At 44.4% G+C, this 21,644-nt stretch overlaps 1 protein-coding gene across 1 annotated transcript in view; it reads left to right on the top strand.

Annotated features, from left to right (window-relative positions):
• The first annotated feature begins 2,262 nt into the window (after window positions 1–2,262).
• The window catches only part of LOC144690856 (pannexin-3-like), a 43,306-nt gene continuing 23,924 nt past the window's right edge, over window positions 2,263–21,644 (top strand). The window contains exons 1-2 of the mRNA XM_078558707.1: window positions 2,263–2,671; window positions 12,166–12,305. Of these exons, the coding sequence (XP_078414833.1) occupies window positions 2,491–2,671; window positions 12,166–12,305 (321 nt within the window). The 5' untranslated portion in view covers window positions 2,263–2,490. The remainder of the gene's footprint in view (window positions 2,672–12,165; window positions 12,306–21,644) is intronic.

The following is a 21,644-nucleotide window of genomic DNA, read 5'->3' as shown; positions in this document are numbered from 1 at the left end:
TGGTTCAGCAGAAAATTCATTTTTAAATATGGCAAAAGAATAAAGCTTTTGGATTTCATTTTATGCCATATAGCATCTGTGCTGCTGGGACCTCAGGAAGAGGCTGAGATGTATCATCCACTCGGCATTTCTGACTGAAGATGGCTGCAAATGCTTCAGCCTTGTCTTTTGCACTGATGTGCTGGGCTCCCCCATCATTGAGGATGGAGACATTTGATGGACTCCTCCAATTAGTTGTTTAATTGTCTAACACCACTCACCACTGGATGTTGCAGGATGTGGCAGCATAGACCTGATCTGTTGGTTGTGGGATCGCATGTTGCTTATGCTGCTTGTCATGCAAATAGTCCTGTGTTGTAGCTTCACGGGGTTCTCACATCATTTTTAGGTATGCCTGGTGCTGCTCCTGGCATGCCCTCCTGCACTCTCGTTGAACTGGGGAGATGGTGGTGTAGTGGTAATGTTACTGGACCAGTACTCCAGAGACCAGACTAATGCTCTGGCAGCAAGGGTTCAAATCCCACCACAGCAGCTGGTGGAATTTAAATTCAATCGAGAATATAAAGCTAGTTTTGAAACTATCATCAATTGTCATAATAACCCTAATGTTCACCAGGGAAGGAAATCTGCCATCTTTACCTGGTCTGGCCTACATGTGCCTCCAGACCTACAACAATATAGTTGACTTTTAATGGCCCTCTGCTATGGTGTGGCAAGCCACTTGATTCATGGGCAATTAGGGATGGGCAATGAATGCTGGCCTTGCCAGTAACACCCACATGGATACCAGTTTTGAGTTGCTAGCTCTGTTCTGAGTCTATCCCATTTAGCTCAGTGGTAGTGCCACACAACACAATGGAGGGTCTCCTCATTTTGAAAAGGTGACTTTGTCTCCACAAGGACTATTTGGTGGCCACTTCTATCAATACTGTCATGGACAGATGCATCTGGGAGAAGTAGATTGGTGAAGACGGGACTATTTAAGTTTCTCCCTCTTGTTGGCTCCCTCACCTCCTGCCGCAGACCCATTCTAGCAGCTATGTCCTTTAGGACTCGGTCAGCACAATCACTAATGTGCTACTGAGCCACTGCTGGTGATGGACATTTAAGTTCCCCCATGCAGAGTACATTCAGTGATCTAGCCACCCTCAGTGCTTCCTCCAAGTGGTGTTCAACATGGAGAAGGACTGATTCATCAGCTGAGGAGATTGGGGGTAGGGGACAGTGTGGTCAGTGATAACCAGCACAGATTTCCTTGCCTATGTTTGACATGACGCCATGAGACTATATACTATGAGACTACAACTAAGCTTTTTAATTCCAGATTTATTAATTGAATTCAAATTCCGCCATCTGCCATGGTGGGATTTGAAATAATGCCCCCAGAACATTAGCCTTGGCCTTTGAATTACCAGCCCACAGACATACGCCACCGTCTCCCCCAAGTTGTAGTTGGGGTTTGATGTTCAGCTCCTCCTCTTACTTAAGCTTGCTGTACTGAACAACTTGTTTAATACAATGCGTGGCACATTCCAGATTGCTGTGCAGCTGTGTATGTGCAGATCTTAGAGAGAACATTGATATGAACTATCAACTTCCCTGCTCTCCTTACAGATGCTGCCTGACCTGTTGAGAGTTTCCAGCACTTTTTGTTTCTCATACAGATTTCCAGCACCTGTAACATGTCACTTTTTTGCAGAATGCATAGTCCTTGCAGGACTGTTGGTGCACCCTTACATTATATGCTTGGTGAACCCTTAAAACATCATTGGTGAACCTTTGCAATATGCTAGCTGTAAGGTTTCATCCTGAATTCTCCAATTTCTCAGTGTACCCAATCTGCTTTCAATTCTGCCCAAACAGCAGTGCTTTGATGTGGTCATGCCTGTAGCCATTGAGCCGAACCAATCTGGTTTGATTTGTGAAAGCTGCATTTACTCTGAGCTGTGCGTGGAACTGGAAGCTGGGTCGCTCCATAAATAGCTGTTTTGCTCCAAATTGCCTCAGAGGTCCTGTCATGAAGCCTCTAATCTGACACTGTTACTCTGTGTTTAGGGTTGGGTTGGTCTGGTTAAGATTGCGAAGCTCTGGGCAGCAAGGAATGTGGTATCTGTTTCTCCTTCTCATTTACTGTAGTCGGTTCCACTATATGACAAGGTCTCTGGTTCCTGGCACAGTGAAGTTTGTAATTAGTTCAGGTCCAGCCCCTTTGCTTATATAATCTCCTAGCAGAGTCAGATTCCATCAGTCCCACTGCTTTGCTGCATCTCTCCTCATATGTGTGCTGAACACCATCTATTTCATGTTTCCTTGTTCTCTATGTTATTTGATTTTAAACAAAACTCTCTGATATAGTGTTGTTCTCATTTTATTTGAGTTCCTGTGACCCTTTCATTGCTTTGGTTAAATTTTGTAGTGGTCTACCTTTCCTTTCTGTGCCTCTACTGCTTTGTACCTCTGTGTCTATTATCGTTCCCATTCTCAGTCAGAATGTCTTTAGCCAGTATAACAACGGAGTTTATTTTATCTGATTCTCTCATCCGGGAGCCAAAGGATTTGCAGGCCAAGGGCTTGCGCTTAGAACTGGCCACTGATCGAATGATTAAATTTATCTCTGTGGGACTCCCTCTTCTCCTGGTCTCAGCTGCACTGGCGAAAGAAATCTCTCTGAGTGAGTTTCAATCCATTTCGCTTAACTAGCTTTAAAATTGATCACTGAATGGTTCATTAATCAATGGTTAAATGTTAGCTAATAAGCATTAATAATGAGCTAATTGATAATTAAGGCATTACTGATAGTTCATGCTTACTGAATAATGGTAAGATTGATTCCGGTTAGTTAATATATCGTTAATGCACTGTTAATGCTTCCTAAATGCCTAGTTAATGCATAGTTGATGGTCAGTTCATACTTGGTTAATGCATTATGCCTGTTGAATTATATCTAATTATCAGTTAACGCTTTTAAATGGCTAGTTAATGACTGTTTAATGAAGCATAATAAACTAGGAATTTTGGAACAGGAGAAGGTAATTTAATCCATTTAAATTGATTTGTTTTTGTCTGCCTTTACCAGATCTTGTAATGTGCTTATTCTACCTGTTGTGACAACAGTCATAAAGGCATTTATTTGATCTGTTGGTAACTGAGGTTACCAACTCCCCTTATACAACCAGGGGTAGTCTTATCAGCCTCTCAAGCCTGTTCTGCTATTCAATTAGATCATGCCTGATTTGTAACTCTTTCGAGTTATCAACAGTCACAGATTGTAACTCTTTCGAGTACATTCACAGTTCTTGGTTTCCGGGAGTGGGACGTGAACCCACAACCCTCTGATTCAAAGTGCTATGAACTGAGCCACAGCTGACACCTCTATGCCTGATTTGTACCTGAACTCAATTTTCCTGCCTTTGTTTCACATCCCTTAATACACTTATCAACAAAAATCTATTGATCTCAGTCCTGAAAATTTCAACTGACCCCCAACATCCAGAGCCTTTTGAGGTAGAGACTTCCAGTTTTCTATAAGATAAAAGCAAAAAACTGCGGATGCTGGAAATCCAAAACAAAAATAAAAATACCTGGAAAAACTCAGCAGGTCTGGCAGCATCTGCGGAGGGGAACACAGTTAATGTTTCGAGTCCGTATGACTCTTCAACAGAACTAAGTAAAAATAGAAAAGAGGTGAAATATAAGCTGGTTTAAGGGGGAGGGAGGGGGCTGTGGTAGAGCTGGATAGAGGGCTAGTGTTAGGTGGAGATTGCCAAAAGATGTCATAGACAAAAGGACAAAGAGGTGTTGAAGGTAGTGATATTATCTAAGGAATGTGCTAATTAAGGGTAGAAACCAGGACAAGCAAGGTACAGATAGCCCTAGTGGGGGTGGGGTGAAGGGAAGGGATCGAAATAGGCTAAAAGGTAGAGATAAAACAATGGATGGAAATATATTTAAAAATAATGGGAATAGGTGGGGAAAAAAAAATCTATATAAATTATTGGGAAAAAAAAGGGGGGATTGGAAAGTGGGTGGGGATGGAGGAGAGAGTTCATGATCTAAAATTGTTGAACTCAATATTCAGTCCGGAAGGCTGTAAAGTGCCTAGTCGGAAGATGAGGTGCTGTTCCTCCAGTTTGCGTTGAGCTTCACTGGAACAATGCAGCAAGCCAAGGTCGGACACGTGGGCCTGAGAGCAGGGTGGAGTGTTGAAATGGCAAGCGACAGGGAGGTTTGGGTCATGCTTGCGGACAGACCGAAGGTGTTCTGCAAAGCGGTCACCCAGTCTGTGTTTGGTCTCTCCAATGTAGAGGAAACCGCATTGGGAGCAACAAATGCAGTAGACTAAATTGAGGGAAGTGCAAGTGAAATGCTGCTTCACTTGAAAGGAGTGTTTGGGCCCTTGGACGGTGAGGAGAGGAGAAGTAAAGGGGCAGGTGTTGCACCTTCTGCGGTTGCATGGGAAGGTGCCGTGGAAGGGGGTTGAGTTGTAGGGGGTGATGGAGGAGTGGACCAGGGTGTCCCGGAGGGAACGATCCCTGCGGAATGCCGCCGAAGGGGGGGTCGGGGGGGGGGGTTGCGGGTGAAAGGAAGATGTGTTTGATGGTGGCATCATGCTGGAGTTGGCGGAAATGGCGGAGGATGATCCTTTGAATGTGGAGGCTGGTGGGGTGATAAGTGAGGACAAGGGGGATCCTATCATGTTTCTGGGAGGGAGGAGAAGGTGTGAGGGCGGATGTACGGGAGATGGGCCGGACACAGTTGAGGGCCCTGTCAACCACCCTGGGTGGAAAACCTCGGTTAAGGAAGAAGGAAGACGTGTCAGAGGAACTGTTTTGGAAAGTGGCATCATCAGAACAGATGCGACGGAGGCGAAGGAACTGAGAGAATGGGATGGAGTCCTTACAGGAAGCGGGATGTGAGGAGCTGTAGTCGAGGTAGCTGTGGGAGTCGGTAGGCTGGTAATGAATATTGGTGGACAGTCTATCACCAGAAATTGAGACAGAGAGGTCAAGGAAGGGAAGGGAAGTGTCAGAGATGGACCATGTGAAAATGATGGAGGGTGGAAATTGGAAGCAAAATTACTAAATTTTTCCAGGTCCAGACGAGAGCATGAAGCAGCACCGAAGTAATCATCGATGTACCGGAGAAAGAGTTGTGGGAGGGGGCCGGATTAGGACTGGAACAAGGAATGTTTCACATACCCCATAAAGAGACAGACATAACTGGGGCCCATGTGGGTACCCATAGCCACACCTTTTATTTGGAGGAAGTGAGAGGAGTTTAAGGAGAAATTGTTCAGTGTGAGAACAAGTTCAGACAGACGGAGGAGAGTAGTGGTGGATGGGGATTATTTGGGCCTCTGTTCAAGGAAGAAGCGGAGAGCCATCAGACCATCCCCATCCCATAGTACCCAAAAGTCTCTTAATCTTAGGGCGGAATCATGCACTCCCGTTTGCGGTGGACATCATAGCGGGTGGGAGCAGAAAATATCGGAAGGTCGCAAAAATCGGTTTCACATCGTCGTAAAACCAATTTGCGATCGTCCACAATGGCAGGCCACGTTTCCCACCACCACATGTCGGGAACCTAATTTCAACACGTTAGAATCTCATTATAAGCCCTGCTCAGCAGAATCATCCCTCCACGCTGGATCATGAGCTCACGTCAGCATGATTGCACATCGATGTGTTTCACAACTGTACATAAGCAACGGGAGCCTGGCACTTCGCTCGGGACAATGTTTGTTTGCCTACCTTGCCTCTGGCAGCATATGTGATCATCATACCAGGCTTCACAGGCAGCACCACATCACTTTTAGGGGGGCTCACCTACCAGACCGGCCGTAAGGTGGGGGTAGCTTTTCAATGGCTATAGGACTAGTGCTTGCTTGGGGAAGGGGGAGAAGTGGCCTCAGGCAAAGGAAGAGGCTGCAGGACGAGGGCTATACTGGGGAAGGGGAATATCCCAGTGTGTGTGTGTGTGTGTGTGTGTGGGGTGAGGGCGGGGAGGGGCACATGTTGATCTGTGCAAATGGCGTCAAGATGGCGAGGGCTGAGGTGAGGCCAGATGGAGATGTTCATGTGAGAGAGTGAGTGGTGATGTCCCTTGAGCTGGCGTTGAGTGAGATGCCAGTGAATGTGTGATGGCCTTATGATTGTGAGAGTTTAGAATGATATGGTTGCCTTACCCTGGCAGCAAGGTTGCGATCATTCATCCTCTTTCTGCACTGAATGGCCAACCTCTTCTGTGCAGCGTTGGCAGTGACCACCACTGCCACCGCCTCCCAAGCCAGAGTGGTGAGATTGCTGGCCTCCAAGAGACATTCCAGCGATGAGTCACTGAACTCTTCTTGGTGTTCAGGGTCATGTCTTCACTAGAGCAGTCCTGGGCTGCAAGCATTGAGAATTATGGGCGGCTGCGTTTAGATATGGCACTGGGATTGAGGAATCAGTGAGGTTAACGGCGTGGAAGGCGATTCAGAGTCTGCCCACCAACGAGACGATATGTGACTGCATAATTAATCAGGTAGGAAGTGGACAATACGGTGCGAAAATCCACCATCGTAGCCGGCAGGTAAAATGTTGCTTTACACGTCCACTACCCGCACTTAGTGCAATTCTGGGACAATTCCACCCTTAGTCTTGAATATACTCAATGACTGTGTGACCACAACTCCCTAGGGTAGAGAATTTCAAAGGTTCGTAACACTGTGACAGAAGCAATTTCTCCTCATCCCCTTATCCTGAGACTATGAGCCCTATCTTTAGATTCTTCAGACAGGTGAAACAGCCTGTCAGCATCTACCCTGTCCAACCCACTTAGAATCTTATGTGTTTCAGGGACATTACCTCTCATTCTTCTAAACTTCAAAGAATACAGGCCCATGTTACTCAATCTCTCAGACGACAGCCCTCTCATCCCAGGAGTCAATCTAGTGAACATTTTTTGCACACCCTCTTAAGGCAAGTAAATTCTTCCTTAGGTAGGGGGACCAAAACTGCAACACACAGTACTTCAAGCATGGTTTCACCAAAGCCCTGTATAATTGCTCTTTACTCATACTCCAACCCCTTACAATAAAAGCTAATTTGCTCACTGTACCTTCATGTTAACTTTCTGTGATTTGTATACAAGCACTCCAAAATCCCTCTGCATACCAACATTTACCAACGTCTCACCTTTTAGGAAATATTCAATTTTTCCATTCTTCCTGCCAAAGAGGAAAGTTAACAGTGGAGTTATGTTTGCTACATTATAATTCATGGGGACCGTTCCAGAATCTAAGGATTTCTGGAAGATCAAAACCGATGCATCTGTTAACTCTGCTGTCACTTGTTTTAAAACCCAGGATGCAGGCCATCACGATCAAGGGATTTGTCGGTCTTTAGTCCCACTAATTTCTCCAGCACCTTTTCTTTAGTGATATTAATTACTTTAAGTTCACTACTCTCACTGACCCTTGGTTCTCCAGTATGTTCTTTGTGTCTTCTACTGTGCAGCTTGAAGACATACACAAAATATGTTTAACGTCTCTGCCATTTTCTTATTTGCCACTATAATTTCTTCTATCTCTCCCTCTAATCTCGTCCTTTGCCCCATACTTGTAAAACCTCTTATGATAGTTCTTACTAGTTTACTGCCATATTGTATTTTTTTCCTCTGCAATAATGCTTTGGTCATCCTTTGCTGATTTTTTAAATCCTCAGGCCTAGTACAATTTCCGGCAACATTGTAAGCCTCTTCTAATCTAAAACACTCTAGTTAGCCATGGTTACTAATTAACCCAGTCTCATTACACAATACCAGATCTAAAATAGCCTGTTCCACAACTGGCTCCTCGACACATTGCTCTAGAAAACTGTCTCAAATGCATTCCACGAACTCATCTTCCAAGCTACTTTTGCCAATTTTGTTTGCCTAGTCTATAAAATTTAATAAAATTACAGCACCCCATGATTATTACATGCTTCTCCAATTTCCTGATATGTACTCAATCTAACAATATGATGACTGCTAGGGGCCTGACAACCTACTCCCTCCAGTATTTTCTGCTCTTGTGACTTTACATCCTGATTTGCTGGGCTAAGATACTTCCATTACCTTTATCTCATCCTTTATGATCAGAGCTCACCCATCTCCTTTTCCATTTTGGTTATCTTTTCCCCTAGTCACATACCCAGGAATATGTAGTTTGCAATGTTGAACACCTTGAAACCATGTCTCAACAATGGCTACAAGATCAAACTCATTTATCTCTTTCTTTTGTGTGCCACTAATTCATTTATCTTGTTATAAGTGCTTCATGTATTCAGATATAGCACCTTTAATTTTAAGTTTTTGCTATTTTGCCCTGCTGTTGCTTTGGTCACTAATGCTCATTATTTAACTCTCCGTCTGTTCCTGACACAGTCTGCTTCATTTCACCTAAATCACAGGTCTGATTTTTCCTTCCAGTGTCAGGAAAACTGAAATTGTGACTCTTTCTGGGTTCCAAACACCCCCCCATAACCCCACTGCCCACTGGGGGTGAAGTACTCACAGCCCCTGATTTTCAGAGGCAAGCTGCTAATTGGCCGGCGGGCAGGTTGCCTGGCCAATTTATGGCCACAGGGTGGAAATGGAGGCAGGTTTGGGCAAGCATTGGCCTCATTTAAACACATCATGATGCCATTAATAAATTACTGTTTGACTGAAGAAACGGATGCATCTTTAATTGGAGAAGAAAGGCAGGGGGCTGGCACCTTGGGCAGGGTTGCCTCTTGCTTCTCTGGCTTTCGAAGCTGGAGGACCAATAGGAGGCCTTCCAGCATGGAAAGAGCTGCAGCCTGTTGTTCCGGATAAAGGAGAGAGGGTGTTTTCATTGTGAAGTGCCCTCTCAGCAACTTTTAAAAAATTAAATAAAAATAAGCACAGATATCAGGCCACCATGTTCGGGTTGGTCTTAAGGCCCCTTAACAGTAAGACATTTGTGTTGTATGTGATACCACTAAACACGTAACAGATCTCTCTGCCCATTTACTCTCAGAAAGTGAGGAGTTTGTTCTTACACATGGTTTCAATTTTGGTGTGCCTTCATCCCAAATCAAATGGGAAGAGATATTTGCTGAGTTCGAACTCCTCTACTTCCAACTACCTCGCCACAAACCAGAGTCCACTGAAGAAGCTGAATTCTTGAAAGCGCGCCTAGCTGATCTAGCGCAGCATTTGTGGGATTCCGAATGACCAGGCTGACTTTCACATGCAACGCGAATGTCTTACAGCGTTATGAGGCCTTAAGACATTCACATCAGTAAACCTGACAAAGGGACAGGAATAGTCATCCTTACAAGCATGACTATATCAATAAAATGCACGCCATTCTTAATGGCAGGTCTAAATTCATATCCACTGAACCTGCTGCTCAACATGGCCGGACAGCCTTGCTCGAAAGTAAGCTAAAAAAAAATGCTTGCTGGACTTGTGTAAGAGCGATGAGCTATCGGAACAGTACCTCTTTGTAGTGGCACATGGCCCTATCTCTGGTGTTTCTGTACATAGGACATGGTGCAGTTTCCTACAGCACTGCAAAAAGAAAGAAAGACGTAGTATATTTGTAAGATGAGCATTTTGTTATATTGTGCTCTCTGCTGCCCTCTCTGTTGGGTAGGTGTAAATAAAGTTAGTACAATAATGGCTGCCTGCAGCTGAGCATGTGTTCGTCTCACTAAGTGCAATAACAACAAAAGACTTGCATTTATATGGCACCTTTCATGGCCACAGGATCTCCTGAAGTGCTTTATAGCCAATTAAATACTTCTGAAATGTAGCTACTCTGCTTGTATATATGACAGGGTCTGTTGATATATATGACAGGGTTTGTCCTCATGGTTCGCTACGTCCGCGTATGTATGGGCCGCCCAACACACAAAAAAGTGATGTCCCTCTATGCCCTATCTTATCTGTGACCGGTTCTGCACAATATGAATTGGCCAAATGGTTGGGCGAATTGTTACAATCAGTTTTGACCAAATTTTCCACATACACAGTGAAGGACTCTTTCACATTTGCAAAGGCTATACAGATCTTGCATATCGATAGCAATGCTATGTCCATGTGCTCATTTGACATTACTAGGCTATTCACCAATGTTTCACTTAAGGAGGCCATAGATATTTGCGCTGCAGCACTACATCATGACAATCTAGACCCACTACCATTGCGTTAATCAACATTCATGGAACTTATGGACTCGGCAACTCGCGCAGTTGAGTTCAGTTTTAATGATACCATGTATGCCCAAATAGATGGTGTTGCCATGGGATCCCCTCTAGGCCCACAGCTCACAAACATCTTTGTTTGGTTCCATGAGAAATGTGTCTTCGATGGAATGACACCTAACTTCCCACCTCTTGAATATTCTGATATGTGGATGATACATTTGCTATATTTAAATCTGCAGCTGCATGTAATAATTTCCTTACATGTCTTAATGGGCTCCATCCCGTGCTCAAATTCACCTTTGAAATGGAGCAGTCAAATTAACTCCCCTTCCTTGACATACTAGTCGAGAAATCTGCCAGGGGGTTCTCTACCATGGTCTACCGCAAGCCTACCTTCACTGGTCAATATACGTGTTGGGATTCTTACAGTTCCACATAAGATTGGTCTTATTGGCAACCTCTTAGGGCCCAAGCCATTTGCTCACCATGTAAGTTTGATGCTGAAATAGGGCACATCAAAGGCACCTGCAGGATAATGGCTACTCTGATCAGATCATTTCGTGCTGTATATCACACAAACTCATGAATGGGCCTAAGGCTGTCACGTTCAGCCCTGAAGATTGCCCAGTCTATCTCAGATTACCCTGGAAGGGAAAAGTATCTCAAAAATTTGAGCAACAGGTGAAACTAGCTGTTTCACGCTGATACTTTGCAGTAGCAACACGAGTGGCATTCACCACTAACAGGATGCTGCCATCAAGCCAATAAGACATTCTACCTAGCACACAAATGAGCAATGTGGTAGATGAATTTCAGAGCCAGTGTGATGTTAGGTATGTAGGCCGTACACCCCAAAGACTGGTGGATCATATCAAACAGCATATCCCAGCTGCTGTTCGCAATGAGCAGGGTACAGACCGTACGCAACCAGCCCTGCTTGCAAAATTCAAAACACAGTGTCCAACATTAGATGTGATTCTGCGATTGGACAACATTTGCTAAATAATCCTCAGTGTGCTAAGAATTACGCTGACAGCCAATTTGAGATTGTCAGTCAGACTCGCAGTGTGGTGCATTTGTGTGTACTGGAAACCACCTATATTAACACACAGGGCCCTGTTCTTTGCAGAAAGAAAGAACATGTGCACACATTGCACCTGTTTCAGCTAAACAAAGTAAGTGACAGTCATTAGCTGACTCATTCCTCAGGGAAATGCCTTGACCAATCAGGGTCAAGCTGCCTGGTTTAAATTTCAAGCAATGCTTGGCAGTTAACTGTCAGTCACCATCACTGGTGCATTCTCCATAGCAACGCCTCTACCAATCAGAGTCCACTTGCCAACCAATCAGAACTCTCTTCACATACAGTATAAATTGATGTTTTCCCCTTATATTGGTGTTCTTGCAAAGTGTCCTGATCAGTGCAAGATGAAAAGCTTCGACATGTCTCTTTTTAAATTAACCATCCCAAAATCTTTCATAATTATCAAAACATCCTTAACTTTCTTACAATAATGAAAAAAAATCACCTAGTTTTTGAGCCTTTATCATCACCACCCATTCTCAGCCCAGTACCATCATAACGGTTCTGATACTCGAAGGAATTGTTGGGTTGCCAAAAGCTACACAATATACTTCAATTGTGGTGTAACTAACAATTTGTACAAACAAAATTTCAGTTGCTTGCCTTTATATTTAGTGCCCCTGTGTATAAAATCCAGTAATAATTTACATTTTCTACCTACATCCCACCTTTTCATTGGAATCTGATAGCTGAAAGGTGGAGGTTACTGAGCATTGTCCTGGGCTCCAGTGTGATTGACTGATCAGTAATGCATCACTGCTGGCCTTGCTCTGTGCTCTAGGCTGGTGTGTGATTGGTTGATCAGGAATAATCAGGAGACTTACAGCCAGACTCAGAAACAAGGAATGCAGATGAAAATTCATACTTTCATTATCTATTTTTCAGAATCACAAATCACTTGTTTTCCTCCCAGTAACTTCTCGCTGAAGCAGGCCACTTATGTGGATTTGTACTGTTGGGAGACTCTACTCCATCGTCATCTCCAAACCAGTGGCAGCGTGCAGACATCACTCTGGATTCACAAGGTACTAAGCACACTTGGCACTGGTGTCCAATATTAACCCTTTACCAACATTTAATGTGAGATTGAAATAGAACAGTTCATCTTTGTAGATTGAAGGGATTACTTTAGCGAAAGAGTGAAAACTGATACCAAATGTTACTGTGCTAATAAGACTGTTTGAAAGTCTGGATTTAATATGCAATTTTGGGTCTACTTAGTGATTACCATGATTTAATCTTGTCTGGAGACGTTAAAACAGACATCTGCAGGTTTAGCACTCACATATTGGTTAGATGCAATTCCCATTGAGTAGTTTATAAGGGGTCCATCCTTGCACTTCCACTAAAGGCTTTAAGTACCCTGACACTCAGCAGCAGGTTTCAGGATGGCTCAGGGACTGAGGTAAAGGATGCACAGATTCTCGGACCAGGGACTGGAATCCTGGTACAAGTGGTCCAGAATTGGAAGGATGCCCTCTACATCCTGTTCCTTTCTCTTGCAGCAGTTGGTGCTTCCATTTCTCCAACAGGCCACACCCTAGCAAGACACCTACGGCCAAGAATTCCCCTTGCTCTCGTGATTCCTACAGTACTCATTCTCTTTATGTGCAGTCCTCAGAGAATTTCTGGAATAAATGTTGATAAAATGTTGATGAGGTCTTGACAAAATATGCCAGTCTCCCAATTTTCAAAATTCCTGTTCAAATCTCCAACAGCAAGTGAACAGTGAAAGCTAAGCATAACTTTAAGTGCTTAATCTGTATTTGACTTGCACTGAAAAAGATGGGGGGATATCAAAGTGCTCTCTGCCTCTTTGCACCACCAACCCACAAGATACTGTCTCGGCTAAAAGTGGCGTCCGTCTAGTATTTGTGAACCAACAATTGCTGCTTGCAATCCTCACCAATAAATTATTTACTCCTGTTCAGTTAGTCGCTGTTCGGAGAGGAGTTTAATTGAAATGTTAGCCACGAAAATGCCATGTAGCCTCTTTAATGAACACTTGCAGACAATTCAATTATCATTCAGAGCTGTAACAATCCTCCATTCCTAACACACTTCAACTCCTTCACCAAGATGGTGAACTAAAGGCAAGCTAAATCGATGTTGAAGCTCAAATTTTGATCACTTCAGAGACTCTAGTGCATTTTCTGGGGAAATTTTCTCCCTGAGCCTCCATAGCATTGTTATATGCATAAACATATCCTGACATACTGCACCTTGATAACACCCTTTTAGTCACCTTTTTATATGTATACATTCTTGATAGCTCCTCTAAAATGCCAATATATATGTGTATATATCGTTTCTAACATACATGTATATAAATATACATATATTCTATATGTTAGAAAAGATTATCTGAGGGATGTTAAATATTAGTTCTGCTGTAAAACTGCAGGTGTTGGAAGAAGCTGATTTAAATATCTCATGGTTCTAATTGTAAATCTCACGGTGCTGCAACAAATCTCTCACAATCTCACCTTGTATTTAATTCTCCTGCACTGCATATTTCATGACCTTATGTTAGGCATTTCATGGTGTGCATTTGATATGCTATGGCCTGTGTGCATAGATCTAAACTAGTTCTGTGCTCACCATATGAGCAACTGGTTGTCACTTTGACTCTGTGTACCTCCTGACCCCATCTATTTCATAAAAGCAAAGAACTACGGATGCTGGAAATCCAAAACAAAAACAAAAACAAAAATACCTGGAAAAACTCAGCAGGTCAGGCAGCATCGGTGGAGAAGAGCACAGTTGACGTTTTGAGTCCTCATGACCCTTCAACAGAACTAAGTAAAAATAGGAAAGGGGTGAAATATAAGCTGGTTTGGGGGGGTTGGGGGGTTGCTGGGGTTGGGACAAGAAAAGGGCCAGTGATAGGTGGAGATAACCAAAAGATGTGACAGACAAAAGGACAAAGAGGTGTTGAAGGTGGTGACATTATCTAAAGGAATGTGCTAATTAAGGGTAGAAAGCAGGACAAACAAGGTACAGATAGCCCTAGTGGGGGTGGAGTGGGGTGAAGGAATCGAAAAAGGCTAAAAGGTAGAGATAAAACAATGGATGGAAATACATTTAAAAATAATGGAAATAGGTGGGAAAAGAAAAATCTATATAAATTATTGGGAAAAACAAAAAGGAGGAGGAAAAAAACAGAAAGGGGGTGGGGATGGAAGAGAGAGTTCATGATCTAAAATTGTTGAACTCAATATTCAGTCCGGAAGGCTGTAAAGTGCCTAGTCGGAAGATGAGATGCTGTTGCTCCAGTTTGCGTTGAGCTTCACTGGAACAATGCAGCAAGCCAAGGACTGTGTTTAATTGACTGCCACTTCTCTTCAAGGAATGCCTACCTTGAAGAAGTTCTTTCCTGGTGTTTGACAAGGTGTTTACTAAAACCCGCTTTCACAGCCATATTTCCTTTCTCAGTGACTGTCTCTGTCTCCAACTTACCCCACGTGGATTTCAACTGAAATTCCATCCCTCATGTTTCGAACCCACCCAGGATTACAGGTATCTCCGGGACATACAATACTCCTCGGACTGCTGTTCTCGTCGCATTCTGAGATCCACACTCAGTGCCATGCACCGCCATATGAACACACTCAACCTCTCCCTCCAGCAGCACTGCCGCACCCTTTATCAAAGCTGCGCGTGGCCCCAGTTTCTTTTTATTCTTCGTCTCATCCGACGCCTCAACAAGAAACTTTTTCTCTTTCTCTCAAGTGCTAATGAACGCAAGCTCCAACAACTCATCGACACCAACACCCATCCAGGACCCTCCACCCCTGCCTGTCCCTCTGTCCCTGGCCGTGTATTCACCATACCCCCTGACCTTCCCCTCTCCGACGTTGAACGTTCAGTGCTCAGCAAAGGACTTAGTTTCATACCCTTACGCCCTCATCTCAATGAATTTCGGGCTCGGCACGATGCTGAACTCATCTTCAGCTGCCTTCGTCTCCGTGTTCACTTCTTTGGGCAGGAATCCTCTCCCCGTTTCAACGGATCCTTTTACCCACCTCCAATATTCTCCCTCCACCTGGACCCCTCCCTCTGGATTCTTACCTTCTCTTGATCTTTTCATTGAGAACTGTCGGCGTGACATTAGCCGTCTCAATTTCTCTGCTCCTCTCACCTATTCTAACCTGTCTCTCTCTGAAGTTGCTGCACTCTGTTCTCTCAGGTCCAACCCTGACATTGTCATCAAACTCGCTGACAAGGGTGGTGCAGTTGTTGTCTGGCGCACTGACCTCTACCTCGCAGAGGCTGAGCGTCAACTCGCAGATACTTCCTCCTATCTCTCCCTGGACCATGACCCCACCACTGAACATCAAGCCATTGTTTCCAGGACTGTCACTGACCTCATCTCCTTTGGAGATCTTCCTTCCACAGCTTCCAACCTGATAGTCGCCCAACTTCGGACGGCCTGCTTCTACCTCCTACCCAAAATCCACAAACAGAACTGTCCCGGCAGACCGATCGTGTCAACCTGTTCCTGCCCCATGGAACTCATTTCTCGCTATCTTGACTCCCTTCTCTCTCCCCTTGTCCAGTCCCTTCCCACCTACATCCGTGATTCCTCTGACACCCTACATCACATCAACAATTTCCAGTTCCCTGGCCCCAACCGCCTCCTCTTCACCATGGACGTCCAATCCCTCTACACCTCCATCCCCCACCGGGATGGTCTGGTGGCTCTCCGCTTCTTCCTCGAAAAGAGGCCCGAACAATCCCCATCCACCACTACTCTCCTCCGTCTGGCTGAACTTGTTCTCACACTGAACAATTTCTCCTTTAACTCCTCTCACTTCCTCTAAATAAAAGGTGTGGCTATGGGTACCCGCATGGGCCCCAGCTATGCCTGTCTCTTTATGGGGTATGTGGAACATTCTTTGTTCCAGTCCTACTCCGGCCCCCTCCCACAACTCTTTCTCCAGTACATCGATGATTACTTCGGTGCTGCTTCATGCTCTCGTCTGGACCTGGAAAAATTTAGTAATTTTGCTTCCAATTTTCACATGGTCCATCTCTGACACTTCCCTTCCCTTCCTTGACCTCTCTGTCTCAATTTCTGGTGATAGACTGTCCACCAATATCCATTACAAGCCTACCGACTTCCACAGCCACCTCGACTACAGCTCCTCACACCCCGCTTCCTGTAAGGACTCCATCCCATTCTCTTAGTTCCTTCGCCTCCGTTGCATCTGTTCTGATGATGCCACTTTCAAAAACAGTTCCTCTGACATGTCCTCCTTCTTCCTTAACAGAGGTTTTCCACCCAGGGTGGCTGACAGGGCCCTCAACCGTGTCCGGCCTATCTCCCGCGCATCCGCCCTCACACCTTCTCCTCCCTCCCAGAAACATGATAGCGTCCCCCTTGTCCTCACTTATCATCCCACCAGCCTCCGCATTCAAAGGATCATCCTCCACCATTTCCGCCAACTCCAGCATGATGCCACCACCAAACATATCTTCCCTTCACCCCCCCTGGTGGCATTCGGTAGGGATCGTTCCCTCCGTGACACCCTGGTCAACTCCTCCATCACCGCCTACTCCTCAACTCCCTCCCACGGCACCTTCCCATGCAACTGCAGAAGATGCATCACCTGCCCCTTCACTTCCCCTCTCCTCACCATCCAAGGGCCCAAACACTCTTTTCAAGTGAAGCAGCATTTCACTTGCACTTCCCTCAACTTAAGTCTACTGCATTCGTTGCTCCCAATGCGGTTTCCTCTACATTGGAGAGACCAAACGCAGACTGGGTGACCGCTTTGCAGAACACCTTCGGTCTGTCCGCAAGCATTACCCAGACCACCCTGTCGCTTGCCACTTCAACACTCCACCCTGCTCTCATGCCCACATGTCCGTCCTTGGCTTGCTACACTGTTCCAGTGAAGCTCAACGCAAACTGAAGGAACAGCACCTTATCTTCCGACTAGGCACTTTACAGCCTTCCGGACTGAATATTGAGTTCAACAATTTTAGATCATGAACTCTCTCTTCCATCCCCACCCCCTTTCTGTTTTTTTCCTCCTCCTTTTTGTTTTTCCCAATAATTTATATAGATTTTTCTTTTCCCACCTATTTCCATTATTTTTAAATGTATTTCCATCCATTGTTTTATCTCTACCTTTTAGCCTTTTTCGATTCCTTCACCCCACTCCACCCCCACTAGGGCTATCTGTACCTTGCTCGTCCTGCTTTCCACCCTTAATTAGCACATTCCTTTAGATAATATCACCACCTTCAACACCTCTTTGTCCTTTTGTCTGACATCTTTTGGTTATTTCCACCTATCACTGGCCTTTATCTAGCGTTTCTTGTCCCAACCTCCCCCCCACTACTTAAACCAGCTTATATTTCACCCCTTTCCTATTTTTACTTAGTTCTGTTGAACATATATTTAAGAAAGAGATAGATAGATTTCTGGATTCTAACGGCTTCAAGGGGTTTGAGGAGAGAGCAGGAGTATGGCGTTGAGATAGAGGATCAGCCATGACCATATTGATTGGCGGAGCAGGCTTGTATTTTCCTATTTTCTATGTTTGCCAGTCTGTTAGTCATATTACAACAAAGAAGGAGGGCTTTCAGCCCATCAAGTCCACGTCATCTCTCTGTCAAATAATCCAGTCAGTCTCATTCTTCTGTTCTTTCCCCATAACCCTGTAAGTATATTTCCTTCAAGTGGCCATCCAATTTACCTTTGAATTCGTTAATCATCTTTGCTTCCCATCACCTTTATAGGCAGTGTGTTCCAGGTCAATACCACCTGTTGTGTAAAAAAAATTCTTCTTTACATCACCCCTGCATTTCTTGCCCAAAACCTTAAATTTGTGTCTCCTAGTCCTTGTACCATCAGCTAATGGAAACAATTTTTCCTTATCTACCTTATCCAAACTTCTCATAATCTTGTACACTTCTATCAAAATCTCCCCTCAATCTCCTTTGCTCCAAGGAGAACAAACCCCCCTTTAAAGGATATAGAGGCGTTGGAGAGGGTGCAGAGGAGGTTTACCAAAATGCTGCCTGGTCTGAAGGTTATTAGCTATGAGGAGAGGTTGGAGAAACTCGGATTGTTCTCACTAGAGCGATGGAGATTGAGGGGCGACTTGATAGTTTACAAAATTATGAGTGGCATGGACAGAGTAGATAGTCAGAAGCTTTTTCCCAGGGTGGAAGAGTCAATTACATGGGGACATAGATTTAAGGTGAGAGGAGAAAACTATAGAGGAGATGTGCGGGGCAAGTTTTTTACGCAGACAGTAGTGAGTGTCTGGAATTCGCTGCCAGAGGAGGTGGTGGAAGCAGGTACGATAGTGGTGTTTAAGAGGCAGCTTGACAAATACATGAATAGGATGGGAATAGAAGGATATGGACCCCGGAAGTGCAAAATGTTTTAGTTGATGGGCAATATGATCGGCGCAGGCTTGGAGGGCCGAAGGGCCTGTTCCTGTACTGTACTTTTCTTTGTTCTTTTCCAACCTAACCTTGGGCAGAATTTTTACCTCGTTGGGCAGGCGCAGTGGCCGGGCCCGGGAGCAGCTGCAAAACCGACCGCTGCCCGCGATCGGGCCCCGAGCACGATTTCACACTGGCTGGCCAGGTGAAAGGCGCTTTCAGAGCCTCAGCGTTTCTGGGGTGGGGGCGGCAGAAGCGCGAGCACTGAAGTGTGAGCATGCGTGGGGGTGTGCTCAGTGAAAGCTCCTTGAAGACACAGAGGGAAAAAAAAGGAAAGATTTCAAAAATAAGGAAAACATGTCCCCTCATGTGATTCTGACACATGAGCAGGGACATGTTAGAAATGAGTTATAAAACTTTTTTTCTGTTTTTTATTCACTGTCCGAAACCTCATCCCACCCATGGATGAAGTTTCGTTAAAAGTGCAAAGGCCGCCTGGCCTATTCGCCCACCCGCCAACCGAATAGTTGGACGAACAGAGACAAATTTGATTTAATTAATTGATTAAGGGCCTTAATAGGCCTCTTAATTGTTGGCAGGTGCGCACAAGAGGTGGCAGCGCGCCCACCGAGCAAAATATCACAAGAGTGCGCGATGACGTTAGGACACTCGCCCGACGTCATCGTGCACTATTTTACTTCTGTTCGAGTCGGGCGTGTGCCTGTCCAATGAGGGAAAAATTCTGCCCCTTGTAACTAAAATCCCCATCCCTGGGACCATTCTGGTAAATCTATTCTGCACCCTCTCACGGACCTTCAAATCTTTCCTAAAGTGTAGTACCACGAATTGGACACAATACTCTAGTTGGGGCCTAACCAGAGCCTTAAGATTCAGCATAACTTCATGCTTTTGTACTCAATGTCTCTAATTATGAAGCCCAAGGTGCATTGCTATATGCATATGGTTTGCTAACCACTCTCTCAAATGTCCTGCCATCTTCAAAGATCTATGCACATGCACCACCATGTCCCTCTGTCCCTGCACACTCTTTACAACTGTGCCTTGGGTGTAGGAATAAAGAAATCAGAAAACTACAATCCTGTCAGTTGCTAGTTTGGAGGGACAGTAAGTTGTGTAGATGAAAGTTACAAAGGAACATAAATAGTTGCAAAAATTGTGCACCTAGTACTTAAATTAGTACACAGGTACTAAAAAGGATTAATATGTTGGCTTTTCAGGGGCTGGAATACAAAGGGCAGAAAGTTATGCTTCAGTTGTACAGAACCTTGGCCTGACCCAATATGGAGTACTGTATTCAGTTTGAGCACCACGCTTCATAAGGACATAAGAAATGGGAGCAGGAGAAGACCACATGGCCTGTCGATCCTGCTCTATTATTCAATTTGATATGGTTGAACATGGGCTTCAACTCCACTTTCTCACCCGCTCCTCATATTCCTTGAATCCCTGAAAGACCAAAAATCTGCCTATTTCAACCTTAAATATATTTAACAATGGCACATCCACAACCCTCTGGGGTAGAGAATTCCAAAGATTCACAACATTTTGAGTGCAGAAATTTCTCCTCATCTCAGTCCTAAACGATCAGCCCCTTATCCTGAGATTGTGCCTCCGTGTTCTGGATTCCCAAGCCAGGGAAAACAACCTCTCAGTATCTACCCTGTCAAGTCCCTTCATAATCTTGCATGTTACAATGAGGTCACCTCTTATTCTTTTAAACCCCAGAGAATAAAGATCCAATTTACTCAATCATAGGACAACCCTCAAATCCCAGGGATCAATCTAGTGAACCTTCTTTGTACTGCCTCCAAAGCAAGCATAACATTCCTTAAATATGGAGACCAAAATTACAAACAGACTTCAAGGTGTGGTCACTTCATAGCTTTGTACAATTGTAGCAAGACTTCTTTATTCTTGTACTCCAATCCCCTTGCAATAAAGGCCAATATTCATTGGCCTTCCTAATTGCTTGCTGTACCTGAATGCTAACTTTCTGTGTTGCTTGTACAACTAAACCCAAGTCTCCTGAACATCACCATTTACAAGTTTTTTTAAAATTCTGCTGTTCTATTCTTATGATTAAAATGAATAACATCACACTTTCCCTCCATTTGCTACTCATTTATCCTGTCCACATCTCTTTGCAGTCTCTTAGTGTGCTCCTCACAGCTGGCATTCCCCTTGTATTTGTACCATCAACAAACTTAGATACATTACTTTCTGTCTCTTCATCTAAGTCATTAATATAAATTGTAAATAGCTAAGGTACTAGCACTGATCCTTGTGGCACTCCACTAGTCACGGCCTGCCAACTTGGAAATGCCCATTTACCTCTGAAGTGAGAAGTGTGAAGAATGAGGACGGGCAATATAAACTAAAGGTTTATATAAACTATACTTCAGTTCTGCCGAAGGGTCATGAGGACTCAAAACGTCAACTCTTTTCTTCTCCACCGATGCTGTCAGACCTGCTGAGTTTTTCCAGGTAATTCTGTTTTTGTTTTGGATTTCCAGCATCCGCAGTAGCTTTTAGCTTTTTGTTTTTATAAACTAAAGGTTACAATTCTAAAGGGGGTGCAGGAACAGAGACCTGAGCTTGTACATGCGAAATCATCGAAGGTGACAGGGCAGATTGAGAAAGTGATTTCAAAGGCTTTATAAATAGAGGCGTAGAGTACAAAAGCAAAGAAGTCATGGTAACCTTTTATAAAACACTGGTTCAGCTGCAATTGGAGTATTGTGTCCAATTTAGGAAGGATATGATGGCATTAGAGATATGATGGCATTAGGGAGGACGTAGAAAAGGTTTATTAGAATAGTTCCAGGGAGGAGGGACTTCAGTTGTGTGGTAGACTTGAGAAACTGCGTTGTTCTCCTTAGAGAAGGTTGAGAGGAGATTTGATAGAGTTGTTCAAAATCACAAAGGGTCTATGCATAGTA

This window comes from Cetorhinus maximus, chromosome 2, assembly GCF_964194155.1.
Source record: "Cetorhinus maximus chromosome 2, sCetMax3.hap1.1, whole genome shotgun sequence".
In the NCBI taxonomy this organism is placed as follows: Eukaryota; Metazoa; Chordata; class Chondrichthyes; order Lamniformes; family Cetorhinidae; genus Cetorhinus; species Cetorhinus maximus.
The sequence above is the reverse complement of the archived record's forward strand: the minus strand, read 5'-3'. Positions and strand labels throughout refer to the sequence as shown.